General features: G+C 34.7%; 2 protein-coding genes and 2 long non-coding RNA genes across 5 annotated transcripts; 3 read left to right on the top strand and 1 right to left on the bottom strand.

Moving 5' to 3' along the window:
- Positions 1-990: 990 nt before the first annotated feature.
- LOC114420177 (lactoylglutathione lyase GLX1-like) lies at positions 991-4,719 on the top strand. The gene is made up of 9 exons (XM_028386062.1): positions 991-1,087; positions 1,580-1,683; positions 1,774-1,898; positions 2,110-2,174; positions 2,267-2,479; positions 3,138-3,185; positions 3,289-3,396; positions 3,517-3,669; positions 4,467-4,719. Exons 2-9 carry the CDS (start codon positions 1,595-1,597, stop codon positions 4,506-4,508), a joined length of 843 nt encoding a protein of 280 aa, XP_028241863.1. The 5' UTR covers positions 991-1,087; positions 1,580-1,594; the 3' UTR covers positions 4,509-4,719.
- A 958-nt stretch (positions 4,720-5,677) lies between these two features.
- On the bottom strand, positions 5,678-6,951 carry LOC114420176. The gene is made up of 2 exons (XR_003668358.1): positions 6,498-6,951; positions 5,678-6,060 (listed from the first exon to the last, which is right to left on the bottom strand). It is a non-coding gene; the product is annotated as an uncharacterized LOC114420176 (long non-coding RNA).
- A 771-nt stretch (positions 6,952-7,722) lies between these two features.
- LOC114420173 (ankyrin repeat domain-containing protein 13C-like) lies at positions 7,723-9,999 on the top strand. Of its 2 annotated transcripts, none has more exons than XM_028386057.1 (2): positions 7,723-9,152; positions 9,434-9,999. In XM_028386057.1, exons 1-2 carry the CDS (start codon positions 7,788-7,790, stop codon positions 9,782-9,784), a joined length of 1,716 nt encoding a protein of 571 aa, XP_028241858.1. In that variant the 5' UTR covers positions 7,723-7,787; the 3' UTR covers positions 9,785-9,999. The 2 variants fall into 2 exon arrangements, with proteins under 2 accessions (XP_028241858.1, XP_028241859.1); XM_028386058.1 differs by having other exon boundaries at positions 7,725-9,152; positions 9,443-9,999.
- A 3,448-nt stretch (positions 10,000-13,447) lies between these two features.
- LOC114420175 lies at positions 13,448-14,478 on the top strand. Its single transcript, XR_003668357.1, has 2 exons — positions 13,448-13,729; positions 14,074-14,478. It is a non-coding gene; the product is annotated as an uncharacterized LOC114420175 (long non-coding RNA).
- Positions 14,479-15,564: the final 1,086 nt, after the last annotated feature.

Genomic DNA, 15,564 nt, shown 5'->3' with positions numbered 1-15,564 from the left:
TTGATTTTCGCAAAATTGTGCTTTGGCAAGGCAATAATGCCATATGAACAAGATCCTTTTTTTACATGATACTTGAATAAATAGATTCATTTTCTTCATAAAAAAAAAGAGAATTAAAGAGTGATTTTTTTATTCATAGAGTTGAATAACTCATTCAAGAGATGTTTTTTACCCATCCAAAGGAATCAATACAAAAAATAATTTTTCTTATGATACACTAAATTCTTATTAATAGAATGAATATATTAGTCATTTCTTGAAATATCTCTTTGCGTTCAAAATCAAAATCATGTATCTCCCACTATTCCAATCATGGACTCCTTTTTGCTTTGGATGGACCGTACAATTTTTTTTTTTCTTTTCTCGTTTATAAATTCATATTTTATAATTTAATAAATCATTGTATCAAGCTTTCAATAAATCAATACATAAAATGCTGTAAAAAATAATCAATATATAAATACTATTTTTTTTACTGAATATATAAATACTATATAAAAAAACGTATTCAATGAAAAAAGTCACATACATTATTCGATGAAAGTATGAAACACACAATCGCTGACACACACATTTATCATAATATCTCATTTCAGTAACTGTAGAATGAAAGAGAATAAAAAATAATAGGTGATGAACTGTAAAGGCATGAAACTCATATATTTTAAAAAATTTATCTTTTTCTCTCACCTATTTTTTTACAACTAAACTCATCCGATAAGCGTGTGAAGTGAAAAAGTCTGTATTAGTATATATATGTATCACTATATATAGAGAAATACCAAAGTGTACACTAATGATAGTAAAATTAATAATAAAAATAAACGTTAAAAATATAACATAACTTTTTTATTTTTAAGAAATTTATCTAAATTTTTTCAATAATTAACTAAATAATTTTTTTCATTATCATGAAACATAATTTTCTGGATTTATGATTATTGAGAATAATGATTCTTTGAGTATGATTTTTTTTTTTATCCTATACACTAAAAATTAAATAGCATATAAGAGTTGTTTGTGTGAATAATATATACACGCGTTTCGCATGCTCTAGTCACAGACACCGACACAGATCTGTCTTCCGGTTAGTCACCTCTCAAATTTCTCAGACATTTCTTTGATGATAGTTTGTGTTGGAGCTGAAATTACATGCTTCGCTTGTAGTTATAGGAATGAATGTTTTTTTTATTATTGTGTTGTTTGTTTGGTTTAATTCTTTTGAACCCCAATCATCTAAACATGACATTTTCTTCATAATTTCTGAACCCTGGAGGCTTCAGTTTACTGTTGATTTTCGTGTTATGCTTCTACCAATGCCATAAGCTTGGTACTCCACCACTTTGCATCTTGTTTAAGCCTTAAAACAACCCGTTCTGAACCCGTTATTGAGCTTTTCTAGCTTCTTGTGTGACATTTTTGCTTGCTAATGATGCTGAAATTATGTTTGCTTAATAATTAAATCCTATACATCTGTTTAATTTTTGTTGATGCAGAATGGTGGTGTTTAATTTGCTAGTTTTTGTTATAGTAGTAGTTTTTATGTACTGTGAGATGTTGTTTATGGCCTGTGTTGCAGAAGCAGGAACTAAATATGGCTGACTTGTTGGAATGGTCAAAGCAAGATAAGAAACGAATGCTTCATGTCGTCTACCGTGTTGGTGACCTTGATCGCACCATCAAGTTGGCTTTTTTGTGACATGGGTTTTTGTTATAATTATTACATTCTCTGAGTTTAATTTGGTGCTTAAAATTTCCTCACGGTTCTTTCAGATTTTACACAGAATGTTTAGGAATGAAGCTTTTGAGGCAAAGAGATATCCCAGAGGAGAAATATGCTAATGCTTTTCTTGGATTTGGCCCTGAAGAATCCCATTTTGTTGTTGAATTAACATATAGTATGTTACTCTACTAATCTTGTCCTTGTTGCATATGTGTTCATGCAAACCGTGGTTCTCTGATTGTGTGTAGTTTTTTAGTACAATGATAAAGTTTTGATCAATTGCTTGATACTACTATTTCTTTGTGTTGTACTACATATATTGCAAAGCAAACATGGATTTTTTATATTCTTCTAACTATTTAAATATATTATCTTATTATTGTCAGATTATGGGGTTACCTCGTATGACATTGGCGATGGCTTTGGACATTTTGCAATTGCAACTCAGGACGTAAGACAAAAGTCCATCTTTACAAAAGCTCGAGCAATCTATTTAATGTTACACAGTGATTAAAATGAACTGTTTATTGTTTCAATTTTTAGATTTATAAATTGGTTGAGCACATCAGGGCCAAGGGTGGAAACATCACAAGGGAACCTGGTCCAGTTCAAGGTGGAACTACTGTTATCGCCTTTGTTAAGGATCCTGATGGTTATACTTTTGGACTTATCCAAAGACCTACAGTCCATGACCCATTTTGTCAAGTAATGCTTCGTGTTGGTGATTTAGAGCGCTCAATTAAGTTTTATGAAAAGGTGACAATCCAAGTCTCTCTCTGCTTTTTTTTTTTTCTTTCTTATATGTAATCCAGTTTTGTTGCTGCAGTCAAAACTGTTTCAGGCTTCTGTGACTTTGAGAAATTTTCCATGAATTTTTCTGCTTTTGTGTGCATAAGCTAAAAAACTATTATAGGCCCATGCCACATGGACTGAAGCAGGGGAATAATTCTAAAGTGTGTGTATGCTCTATAACTGTATTCAATCAGCAGCATTCAGTATCAGCATCCAAGTGAAGCATTCTTATTTAAAGTTTTAGACCAAAACAAGTTATGGCTCTCTGTTAGTTCCATGGAAATTCTTTTCTGAAGTGTGAACTTTTCCCTGTACTCTTCTTATCCATTTAACCTTTTCTTTATAGAAATGATGAGTTTTGTCAGTGGGTTACAAGACTGGAAGATCAGCTAACTGCATTGTCGTGGTTTACAATTGGTGGCAAGAAATTTGATTATTTTGCATGGAAAAAATTGGATTGCATACCAAAAAAAGGATCCGGAGTAGGAATTGGTAGTTTTTGCTTTGCTGCACAAAATAGAATCACAAAACTACATTTGATGAATTATGATTTAAATTTTTGTTAAACCAAATGCATTACTTAACCATGAGGCAATTTTCTTATGGGATCATATTTGCTCAGGCTTTGGGCATGAAGGTGGTGAGGAAGGTTGATAAGCCTGAGTACAAGGTGGAATTTCTTCTCACCTATATCTTAGCATTATACTTACTAGCTGGAACATTTTCATGTGTAAGCCATTATAGTAACTAGCAACATGTTCCATGTTCTACAGTACACTATAGCTATGCTCGGGTATGGAGAGGAGCACGAGACAACTGTGTTGGAGTTGACATATAACTATGGTGTGACTGAATACTCTAAGGGAAATGCTTATGCACAGGTTAGTTAATAGGTTGTATTACCTGACCTTCTTTAAGCCTAAACTGGCTTTCTTCACTTTTATGAGTTTTATCAGTTTCTGTACTCCTTAATGATAAAATTCATGCTCCCTGTGTAACAGATTGCCATTGGTACTGATGATGTATATAAGAGTGCTGAGGTAGTTAACCAAGTCATAAAAGAGGTTGGAGGGAAGATTACTCGGCAACCAGGGCCAATTCCTGGCCTTAATACAAAAACCACTTCGTTTTTAGATCCAGATGGATGGAAAACTGTAAGCCTCCTCCCACCCCCAACCCCTAATACTAGTTGGTGAATTATCTTGTAGAATCATTTACATACTTGTTTGCCCTAGGGTCTGATGATACTTGTCATATAAAGCTTGTTTGAAAAGGCCAAAAGGGAGAGACTGGGGTTCTAGATTCTATCTTACATGACCTAAAAAACATCGATATGAGCAAAAACTATTTGCTCTATACTGAAGAGCTAGATGTACGTTGGTTATGATTGTTAAATATATAACAACAAACTTCCCATTGTAGGTGCAAGTTATTTAGCTAGAATTGTTTTTTTTTAAAATGTGTTGTTTTAATTCTTGTACTATAGTAATCATGGAGATGGAATTCATTCTAACTAGCAACTTACACTGAATGTAAATGTTAAATTTAGAATAAGAAGTGTCTAAGGATATGTGTTGTTGATTTTCATTCTTCTAAGTTGTAATTCTTTGCTTCCTTCACCTTTTTCTGGAAAAGTGGATCCAAACTTTCTGTTACTTTATAACTGAATGGTGAACAGCTACACTACACTATGCTTTAACGCCTACAGGTTTCTAACCTCGAGTTTAATTTTAGCTTCTGGTAGAAAAAGTGTGTTGTTGTATTATGTGACAAAGCATTGCCTTCCTTTTATCAGTGGTATTATGATTCTTTCTGAACTTGTTAGCGAAAAAGTGAAATGCCATACACTTTGAAAATGTTCCATTTGGCCCGTTTCAGCTCCTCTTTCTTTTGTTGATTTTCTATCATTTTAATAATAGATTGTATGATTAAGTTTGTTTCAATTTTGTAGGTCTTGGTTGACAACGTTGATTTCTTGGAAGAACTGAAGTGAAGAGCAAGCTTTATATGAAATAAGTAGTCCTGCTGCTTTTGTATGAATAAGTTGTCTCGCATTTTATCATTGTGCGTTTTGTATCAGTACCAGTCATCAACTTGTTTTCTTGCTTTTATGGGTTCTTTTGTTGACTTAAAACCGCAATTGAAACCTCATTCTGCATGCTACCTATGATTAATCTACTAGTTTATCATATATTGAGTCCTGCTGAGCAGTGTTTTAAAAGTGAGTGTATGCGATGGTTTAGAAAAGTTGTCATAGAAAAGTTATTCGGCTCAATTTGTTCAATTGAAAAACCGTTTAAATCAAATATTAAATTGGCTGATGTCATGAATAGAAGCAAGTTTATTGATGAGGATAACATGACTTTATTTTTAGTTTTGATTGGACCGGCAAATTGAAGCTTGAATAGATTTTAACAGGAATAATATAAGAAATAGATAACTTTAAAAAATATTACATTGATATCTCTTAATTAGTTAAAAATATTTATTAATTTTAAATAACATGAAGTCTTTCCATATAAGTTTTTAAATGTTAATTGAGTTCCTTTAAAAAAATGTGAATTAAGTAAATAAATCATTAGAATGTAGAGTAAATTAGAGTGGCATCCCCTAAAATTTCTTGAGATTGATCATAATTTATAGTTTTTTTTACCGTCTACAACATTTTTTTTACAGAGGTACACAATATAATATTTTATAATATTTTACAATTAAGAGGTACACAATATCATATTTTTCAAATAATTAAGAGGTATCAACGTAATATCTCTTAAAACAATTAAGTAAAATTAGTATAAGAATAGGAAAAGGAGGGAATATCAAGCGAAATTTTACAAAACTTCAGGAAATAGTGTAATTTACCCTAGAAAGACTAGTAACATTTTTAAATTTTGATAATAGGAATAAGAACTTGAACTTACGAGCAGATTCTCGTGTGTTGACAGTGTCCTTGCATCATTTTCGTTGTTTGTGGGATGAAATAAAAGATTTTGAATGCATAATTAACAAGTGAGGAAACAAATCTGAAATGATCTTACTTAAATTCTAACTATTCAACCCACCTGTTAAGGAACTCAGTTATAAGGAAATTCAATTCCTTTTAGTCCTGGTTAACACAAATGATCACAGAAAGAAACACATCTCCTTAATCATTATACCAACTGAACAAAAAAAAAAGTACTGGAGTCATATTATTGTGTGGCTTGGTCCTTCATTTATTTGCCATAGTTCAATAGAGCCATTATTTACATTGGTCACTGAGCTTGCATTGCAATTCTTTTTAATATGAAGGGGTCTAAAATCTAAATGAAAGGAATATAACAAAATGAAGATTCCTGTAGCAGCATTCACTCCACTGTCGAAACTATGATGATATACTTCAAAGCATCTCCTTGGGAGATGAAAAGAATTTTGAACGAGGTGACGGACAGATTCCGACATTTCATGGAGTTGAAGAACTAGAGACTCTATCAATGATGATGCCGACATTTCCTCACCTTTCTCAGTGTTTTGGAAAGAGGATTTCTTAGGACCTTAGAGATAACCTGCAACATCCAGAATGCATAAAAAAAATGTAGAATAAAATGAAATCCTAGATCGGGCCATTCTTACAACATACAATGCAGAATAATGAACAATGGCTTGAAGAAAATGAAAAATGTAGTTCAGTAGGTCACACAGACATGGATAAATCCGACAACCACAATATAAATAAATTCCTAAATAAAGAAGCCACATCCTAATTCAACCAAAATAATAGTAATAATTAAGACTTTATTAAGCATCACTGTAGGATGCCCTCCAAACACGTTTTCGGATAAAAAGTTAGCTTTCAGAAACCGAAAAAATTCAATCTAGCTTTGAAGTAGGAATCAGTGAATCACTAAGGTCTGTGACGAAACAAAACATTTTCAAGTAAAACAATCAAACTATTAGTAGAAATTAATATTTGACGGAAGAGAAAAGAGAGAACGATACTTACCTGAGGTGTGGAGAAGAAAGGAATATGTTTTTTTGGGAAAAATGAAAAATAAAAATAATTGACTTATTTTAACCGCTTAATTATCAATTTGGTCATTAAATTATTTTAAGATTTAATAAGATTATTTCCGTCCAAGTCCAATTATGCTGACGCAGGTAATATTATGAATTTAAACGATTTTTGTTTACGAGCGATTTTTATTTAAATTTTTTAGATCTGGTTCCCTTTTTTCTATCCGTGCTCCTTAGTCTTCTTCCCCTTCTTCCATCACCGCCGCTGCTACCTCAACACTCGCCCCTTCCTCTTCCTCCTTCTTGCTATCCAGCACTTCCAATTCTTTTAAGTTTTTCAAATGAGAAAAAATAACATATGGTAGAATTTATTTGCCCAGCTTCAAAGTTACCAAATAGCACAACCATTTGTTTTGCAGACCAACATTACCATGAAAGTCTTGTTGCAGACCAATAAAAATGAGATATTCCAGGAACATATTTCTTAGTCAATTATATATTCAAGAAGAAAAGTGATTTTCTTTTTAGAAAAAAAAAAAAAAAAAACCCATAGAACAGAGAGAGTCTTTTGAAACAAGGGGGTAAGTCTGGAAAGGCAAAAAGAAGTTAAAATGTGTGTTAACAAGTGTCAACTTTTGTATGGTTCGGTGACTTTTTCTGCACATATAATTGGAGGAATAAGCATTTCTTTATTCATTAACATTGGATAAAATAAGATATTAAAATAGGGTAAGATACAATCATATTTATAGGAATTTAATTTAAACTTTGTTTTTTATTATACATCATTTTTGTTTAAGAATAATTATGTTAATTTTATAAATATGTATTTTCCCTCAATTTGACTCAATCAAACAAAAGAAGAGAAAAATGATATTTACCCTCTTTCTATCTTTTCCAACCTTCTTTTTTCATCTAATGCTAATCCCTTGCGAGGCGTGATGCCATTCATTCCAATTAATTAACATAAATGAATAGCATTAATGCATACCGCAATGCCAGCAGTCCTTTTAATATACCGGTATACCCTACTAAAGTAAGAAAAAGGAAATGACAAAAAAGACCCGGGGAATAAAGCGAAGGCGACAAAGTGACAGGACTGACTCAGTGGGCTTTGGCACTTTAAACAGTGTCCATTTCACTAAAAGCCGTGCCTGCCTGCTCTCTCATTGGTCCATTCAATCTAATTAATGTTGGGACCGAAATACCCCTTCTTTCCATAATAATCCATACACCATCTTAACATTACATACAAACCTAAGCGAGCGTTGGTTGGAATATGGCCAGGTCCACCACTCCTCCGACGATCAAACCGGAAAATTACGGCCACAGTCCGGTTCACTACGCCGTCGCTTTGGGCGACCACACCACCCTCTCCAGAATCACCTCCTCACTCCCTCGTCTCCCCGATCCCTCTCTAATTCAAACCGAATCCGATTCCCTCGCTCAAGAAAAAATCGCTGATCAGATCTCCCTCGTCCTCGACCGCCGCGACGTTCCTTATAGAGAAACTCCTCTCCACCTCGCCGTCCGACTTAACGACCTTTTCGCCGCTCGCGCCCTCGCTACCGCCGGCGCCGACGTCTCCCTCCAGAACTCCGCCGGCTGGAACTCTTTGCAGGAGGCGCTATGCCGCCGCGCCTCCGACATCGCGCTCGTCCTCCTCCGTCTCCACCACCGAAACGCCTGGTCCAAGTGGCGCCGCCGCCTCCCGCGCGTCATCGCCGCGCTCCGCCGCATGCGCGACTTTTACATGGAGATCTCCTTCCACTTCGAGAGCTCCGTCATTCCCTTCGTCGGCAAGATTGCCCCCTCCGACACCTACAAAATCTGGAAGCGCGACGGCAACCTCCGCGCTGACACCTCTCTCGCCGGCTTCGACGGCCTTAAGATCCAGCGCGCCGACCAAAGCTTCCTCTTCCTCGGCGACGTCGATCACACGCACGACGTCCCCTCCGGTTCGCTCCTCGTCCTCAACCGCGACGACCGCAAAATCTTCGACGCCTTCGAGAACGCCGGAGGACCGATGAATGAGTCCGACGTTGCCGGATTCTGCTCGCAGACGAGCGTGTACCGTCCCGGTATGGACGTGACGAAGGCAGAGCTTGTAGGCAGAACGAATTGGCGAAGACAAGAGAAAATAGAGAGCGTGGGGGAGTGGAAGGCAAAAGTGTACGAAATGCACAACGTGGTTTTCAGTTTCCGATCACGGAAAGTGGCCGGCGGAGATTCTGACGTGGCAGGGAGCGAGCAGGTGCTGCCGTTGGAACTGGACGAAGACGACGACGGTTTTCTCGTTGCGGAGAATCCGAATTTCGGGTTCCCAATGCCAGACAAGAGAAGACACAGTAGCTTCGTTCGAGAAGAGAGAGAGTGGGTCCCAATGGGAAGGAAAAGCGTCGACCTAACGTCCGTAACGGCCCCACAGCCGCGAAGGTCACCGCAAAGCGTGACCATGCCACAGACCAAGGAAAAGGAGTACGTTAGAAGCTTACGGCCGTCAGTGTGGCTAACGGAGCAGTTTCCATTAAAGACCGAGGAGCTTCTGCCGTTACTCGACATACTCGCTAATAAGGTCAAAGCAGTGAGGAGGCTCAGAGAGTTACTCACTACCACGTTCCCGCCGGGAACATTCCCCGTTAAGGTAAGGGCATTATGGGAATAATAACTTTTTCTTATAGTCTTTTTAATAAAAAAATCAGATTCTATTTTGGCTTTACTATTAGTCTGTTATTATTGTTTGGCCTGGTCTTTTGTGGGACTAACTCTGAGGATTAGAATTTGGACCTGGGAGAGAAGGTTTGGCGGAGCCCACACGATGATGACATGTCAATGTCGGAGGGTTGACCACTAATAAGTTCACATGCATGCAATGCAAGTGTAGGAAAATGATTTGATTTGATGTAAAAATAATAATAATTGTAGTGGGTTCAGGTGGCTATACCGGTGGTCCCTACGGTGAGGGTGGTGATTACGTTCACAAAGTTCGTGGAGCTGCAACCTCTGGAGCAATTCTACACTCCATTCTCGAGCCCAAGGCATTTGCTCCTCAGTGCAAGCAGAGGAGGAGATGAGCAACAGAGCAAAGCAGAAAACAGGTGCTCTTCTTCGAGCTCATCGACGTGGCTGAGACGAAATAATAGCGTGTCGAATAAGCAACGATGTATGGCATTGGATTCGGACCCTTTTGCGATTCCTGCGGGATACACATGGACCAGTGTGGATGATAAATCTCGTAAAATGAAGAAATCCAAGTCCGTCAGAAAGTCTAAGTAAACCAATTGGAATGGTGGTGTCTTTAGCGTCCTCCAATATGTACATAGATATCCCGTCTAGTTTTTATACTCAGCTGGTTTCACAAAGGTGTTTAGAAGCCGCTGGAGCTTCTAATGGAATCACCCAAATGGTGCTTAGAAGCTAGGGCTACATTCCTTTGCTTATTGTTTTCTTTTATCTGTTTCATTTCATGCATTCATTCTTTTAAAGCAAAATTTATCTAAACAAAGAATTTTAAAATCCAAAGAATTTTAATTGACGCAAATAAATTTTCTACAATTAAAATTCCTTATTCAAACACTACTTGTTTATAGGACAAGTTTAACTTAGTTTCTTTCTAACTCAATTTTGATAGTTTTTTTTTTCCTTATATTCGACTCATTGTATGGCATGTCTCAAATCTATCTGATTCATTAACATAATATATAAATTTTAATATTTTTTATAATTAAATTATAGTATTAAATAATTAATGTATAATTTATAATATATAATATATATTTTAAATTAAATAATATCAATGTCAACAAAATATTATTATTATTACAAAATATTGTCGATTAAGTAACAAAAAGAGTCCAAATGTCCTACATAATTATTTACCTAAAATTATTTCATTTCTTTGTCAATTTTTTTTTTTTTTGACAATTTTTGTTCAAATCCTTCAAATAGCTAGAGCTTTGTTGTTTTTAAAAAGTGTCATGTTTATATAAATGGTTTACTTAAAAATATTTTAAATTTTATATAATCACAACTTACAAAATTTTATCATGAAAATTTTATATAACTTTTTTAGAGCCAAAGAAAGACTATGCCAAGACCTAATGGTTCCGGTGATCCAAACTAATCTAGTACCATTCGAATCATTGAGCCAAAACAACAAAACCTATATTCATTGGAAAAGATAACAAAACAACACGGGAGCATGAACCTAACTTCATGACTAAAGGTAATCAGAATTCTACCTAAATATGTAGTATGAGATAGTTTGTCTATCATTTACAAGTGATAAAATTACATCAGCAAAAACCAATTATACTAGTCTCATGAGAAACTAACTTATCTGCACGCACAAGTGTTTCCTTCACTGTAAATGTGACCAATAAAAAAACCATCGACTTAGTCAATTGCACAACATTCTTCCATCTATTTCTAATGCACCCAGTGACCATGTTTTCATTCTTGAAAGCTTGAATAAACAACATAGAGTCACATTCAATCCAAAGATTTTTCCACCCCCGCTAGCCATCTCAATGGCTGTTATAACAGCCATTATCTCCGCAAAAAAAGCGTGCTGAATGCCAATATGCATAGGGAAGCAACCCATGATCCCGGCGTGATGATGTTTCTAGAAATTTTTATATTTGTTTAAGAAGGTACATAGAAAATAAGTTGTTCGATTCTCAAATGCAATATATAAGTTTCACTATGTTTTTTGCTGGAGTTAGCAGTGTTTCCTAACTTTGCATCAAATTATTTTCCCTTAATCTAAACTCTTCTTGAAAAAAAAAAAAACATGTGTGTATGGTTTAGGGGTGCATTTCTTACCGGTGGCATGTGACTGCGGCTCACCCAAGATATTTAACACATGGTAAAAATCAAATAAGTTTTTCTGCTAAATAAATTGTTTTTTTTTTACATGTGAACCTAATGAAACTTTACACCTCTGCAAAAATCCTATGGGTTAGTAAATCAACTATTTGATGCTTTGAAATTATCACGTTTTTTAACATGCAATGAGGGGTTTCAATGCAAAATCAATAACATAGTAATAATCTTCAAGAAGAAATCATTATCATTCTCAAAGTGTAAAGATAAGTACTTAATTAATTATCCGTACTAAATACAGCAGATTTGAGTAGATTTGAATTTGAATTAGGCTTCACGTAGCTTCACTTTATTGTTGAATAAATACAGCAGGGTAATCTTTATTGAGTTATTCTTTTCCCCCTCTGACTCTCTCTTTTGACAAACCATCCTTTTTCTTTTTAAAGTTTTTTGATTGTAGCATTAGACCAGACCTATGGTTGGATCCAATTAATTAAAGGGACCGGTCCCCGCTTGAATCCCGGAACGTCAATTTTTAAGAGCTAGACTTAGAGATGATTTTGAGAAATATATATATTTTTTACTGCTTCCCGTTTATATAAGTTTCTTTCTTTCTTTTTAATATACATATGCATACACAATACACAAAAAACCAAATGAATAACTAACAATTTTCTAAAGATATATGGATGACAACAGTGTACTACCACACAATTTCCCTTCCGTTTATTCAAACAAGTTTTTCAGGAAATTCTGAAAGCAGGTTCTGAACTTAATAGCAAAGACAATGAATAAAGGAGGTTGATACTAGTTGTCTAAAGATAGAAAACAGGATACTAGACTAGGCTAGTGTTTATTGTACCTTCAAGTTATAAAAGGCCACCCACTAATCATAGTTTGATGAATATATGTTCTTTTTCTTTTTGCTCACAAAAGTATGGGTGATATAACAGTAATTGAGTGTTTGATGCGGCTTGTGAATATATCCGAATACAATTTTTTTTTTAAAAAAGTATAATTTGTGAAAATTTGAAAAACAGAAAATCATGCTGGTTAAAAAAAAAACAGAGAAGCAGAGAATCCGAGAAGAAAATATGAGAAAATAAATCAGTTGCACGCACAGAAAAATATAGAATAATCAGTTGCAAACCAGTTTTACTATAAAAAAAGACTTGCATACATCAGTTATAAAAAAAAAAAAAAAACGAACCTCTCTCTATCACTCACGGACTACTCCTGCAACTGCAAATACTACGTTCAAGTCCACAATTGGCTGTCCCTCTAGGGTATATCGTCAGACTCAACACTTGTTCAGAGGTTCTTTTATCATTCAATATTAAGTTATTAACCATATACTTTGCCCTTCACCTTTGTTTCTATTTCTTTGTTAACAGAGAGTGAAATGTATATATTTTTCATGTGAATAGTACTTCTCGGTTGACTTCAATTTCTTTATACCTGCGACTTTTTCTTTCTTTCAAATTGTGTATGTATGTGTCGGTGATGCCTTGATGTATTATGCACACAAGTAATTTCCAATCCAATGTTTTTCCTTTAAATAAAATACTAGTGGCAGCAACTTCATTTTTAAATATTTTGCGTCGTCTTTGACATGACTCCAATTATAACACGTTTATAACACATTCTAAGAAGTTTGGTTAAACATTCTTATGAAAAATTAGATTTCTGATTTTAGTTCTTGTAATTTTTCATTCATTTTGTTAATTACCTATTTTTAGTTCCCTTTAAGGACTAACTTTGATGAATAAAAATAAACAAGACTAATAGACAAAATAAAAATTATAAAAACTAAAATGATAAATATGAAATTTTATAAGAATCAAAAAATTGTTTAACCCAAAAAAGTATTAAGAGACGGGCAAATCCATGCATTAGTTAAAGTGGTTAATCTGATGTCCAACAACGTTGGATGACAATTGACAAATACCCTTGGCCTTCTAAGACAGTGGCTCACAACCATACCATACAATGGCTGAACAAAGCCTTAGTGGGGAAGGCAACTCACATTGGTAACCAAAGTTTCCATCCACTATTATATGATAAGGTATAGTAATAGAAGTATTTAAAATTAAAATAAACTAGGAAAGATGCCGCACATAGTTTGCTTAATCAGATGGGAATACTCAAACAAATAGGTGAGTGTGAGTTGTCAAGTCCTATTATGAAAAAGATAAAGATAAATTAGAAAAAGAAAAAGCAATGTAACAGGGGAGGGTGATAGACAGGCCAGGCCATCTAACATGGTTAGTTAGCTAGCCCTCTATATATGAATATAGTATATGATTTGGTTCACCACTCCTTCTGTCCCTTTTAACTCCTCCATCAAGCTTCTCAAATCTTCTGCATCAAACTCCAGTTCAGTCCTTGGAGTTGGAGGTACTACTCATATGTCTTTTAAGCTTTTCTGTTTCAAGTTTTCAACGCATACACTTGGCAAATATTTCTAGATTTGAAAGCTCCCCATAGTTTTATTATGAGATGTGTCTTGCAATAATTTATACGAATTGATGATCACGTGCCCGATTGATGTTGTAACATATTTTCAAGACAAGTACTTAAATTTCTTCCCTAGGTGTGCCTAAGATCAAATTGACTTCAAATTTATCCCTAGATTTGTTCTGTAGCAATGATTTATCGAGAATTTGTCTCCTCATATCAAAAAAGAAAGTTTAAGACTTGATCTAAAAAAGTTGAATTAATAATAATATTATTTTATGCAGAAGGCATCAGGAAACATGGCAAGCGAAGCACCAAGTTGGGCTGATCAATGGGGTGCTGGTGGTATTGGTGCCATGGAAGCTGATGACACAATATCACAAAAGGAAACCGGCAAGAACAAGAGTTCAGGTTCAAAGGGTGCTTTCGGCAAAGTCAAAGCAACTGCCTCAAATTGTGTCAAATGGTTAAAAAGTTTGTGCAAGAGAAAGAGTACAACCAAGTAAACCAGAGGATGTACTGTGTGTGTGTGCACTTGTAATTCAGCACCATGGCAGATACCAGTTTTGTAACCTTATTTTTTTCTTTTAATGATTTGGTGTTTCAGTCACTTAAGCTCGAACTGATTCTAGAGGAAGATGCTATTTAAAGTTAGTATTAGTGGGTCACTCGCTCACTATTTTGCCGAACACTGCATGATTGATTGCCTAAGAGTCAAGACATCCTTTAGGATGCTGGGTCATGATTTTGCTTAACAATCCATGATTGATAACAGCTTAAGAATAATTCTTAACTTGATATGGGTAAAACATTAAAGGCCTTTTTTCCCTACTTATTTTTTTAATATAAGAACACATTGCTTCCAAGTGGTTGTCTTTCTTCCTATCGTAGGCCACTGGTGTTGCAAACTGTGAAAAAAATCAAGAGTTGTGGTGGGTGTCGAAAGCCATGAAATAATAAAAAATTAATTACTTTTAGTGCGTGTACAAGTTAATTGTTTGAAATATATAAAAAAACTTATAATATTTTTTAAAAGTATAGTATTTTAGTGAATATTAAAAAAACTTTTTTAGTGTGTTTGGAGCAGCGTTCTTAAGTTAGTCTTCAAAAACAATCCAAGTAGACAGAGAAGATAGAACAAAAAATAGTTAAGAATAAACTTTAAACATTTTCCCATTTTCTCAGTCTCTAATGTATTGATAGCATTTTGAATAGTCACAACACATTAATCCCTGATAGGAACCATGTAATTTGGCAAGAACATGAATTGAACAGAGAAACCAACTCTAAAAAGGATAGGATGTCTAATTATTATGGAAATATAGTTCAGGCAGCAGAAATTTAAACATTACGGAGTTCAATTAAGCAATGGCATGGTTGTGTCAAAAGATCACAATTAGGGCCATAAACCCGAACAGGTTTATGCTCTTTTGTAGCACAAAGCTTTTTCAATGAAGCTATGATTGAAATATTTTTCTTTCTTTTTGGTTGTATTTATAAAATATACTTTTTTTAAAAAAATAAAAAATGTTTTATAAATTAATTTAAAATTAATGATCCATGCAACTATTGTATGACAATTATGGAGGCGAAACACGCTACCAAACTCAGTAAGTCACTGGATTACTCCATTATTTTTATTTTTGTATCAGTAGTGTCCCTCTCTTCTTACCAAAATAATAAGCACCATAGAGTGCTCGTTACCACAACCGAACAAAAAATAACCATCACAAAAAAATTCTTTTAGCCGGACTAGAAAGAAAAGAATTCAACAG

Source organism: Glycine soja, chromosome 7 (assembly GCF_004193775.1).
Source record: "Glycine soja cultivar W05 chromosome 7, ASM419377v2, whole genome shotgun sequence".
Classification (NCBI taxonomy): Eukaryota; Viridiplantae; Streptophyta; class Magnoliopsida; order Fabales; family Fabaceae; genus Glycine; species Glycine soja.
This window is presented reverse-complemented; position numbering and strand designations above follow the sequence as displayed.

Excerpts from the sequence above, each read along its gene's own strand:
- LOC114420177 (XM_028386062.1), top strand. The coding sequence starts at position 1,595 with ATGGCTGACTTGTTGGAATGGTCAAAGCAAGATAAGAAACGAATGCTT. Across the intron at positions 2,175-2,266 it reads TTGCAATTGCAACTCAGGAC|ATTTATAAATTGGTTGAGCA; the intron begins GTAAGACAAAAG and ends TTCAATTTTTAG. Across the intron at positions 3,670-4,466 it reads ATCCAGATGGATGGAAAACT|GTCTTGGTTGACAACGTTGA; the intron begins GTAAGCCTCCTC and ends TCAATTTTGTAG.
- LOC114420173 (XM_028386057.1), top strand. The coding sequence starts at position 7,788 with ATGGCCAGGTCCACCACTCCTCCGACGATCAAACCGGAAAATTACGGC. Across the intron at positions 9,153-9,433 it reads CGGGAACATTCCCCGTTAAG|TGGGTTCAGGTGGCTATACC; the intron begins GTAAGGGCATTA and ends TAATAATTGTAG.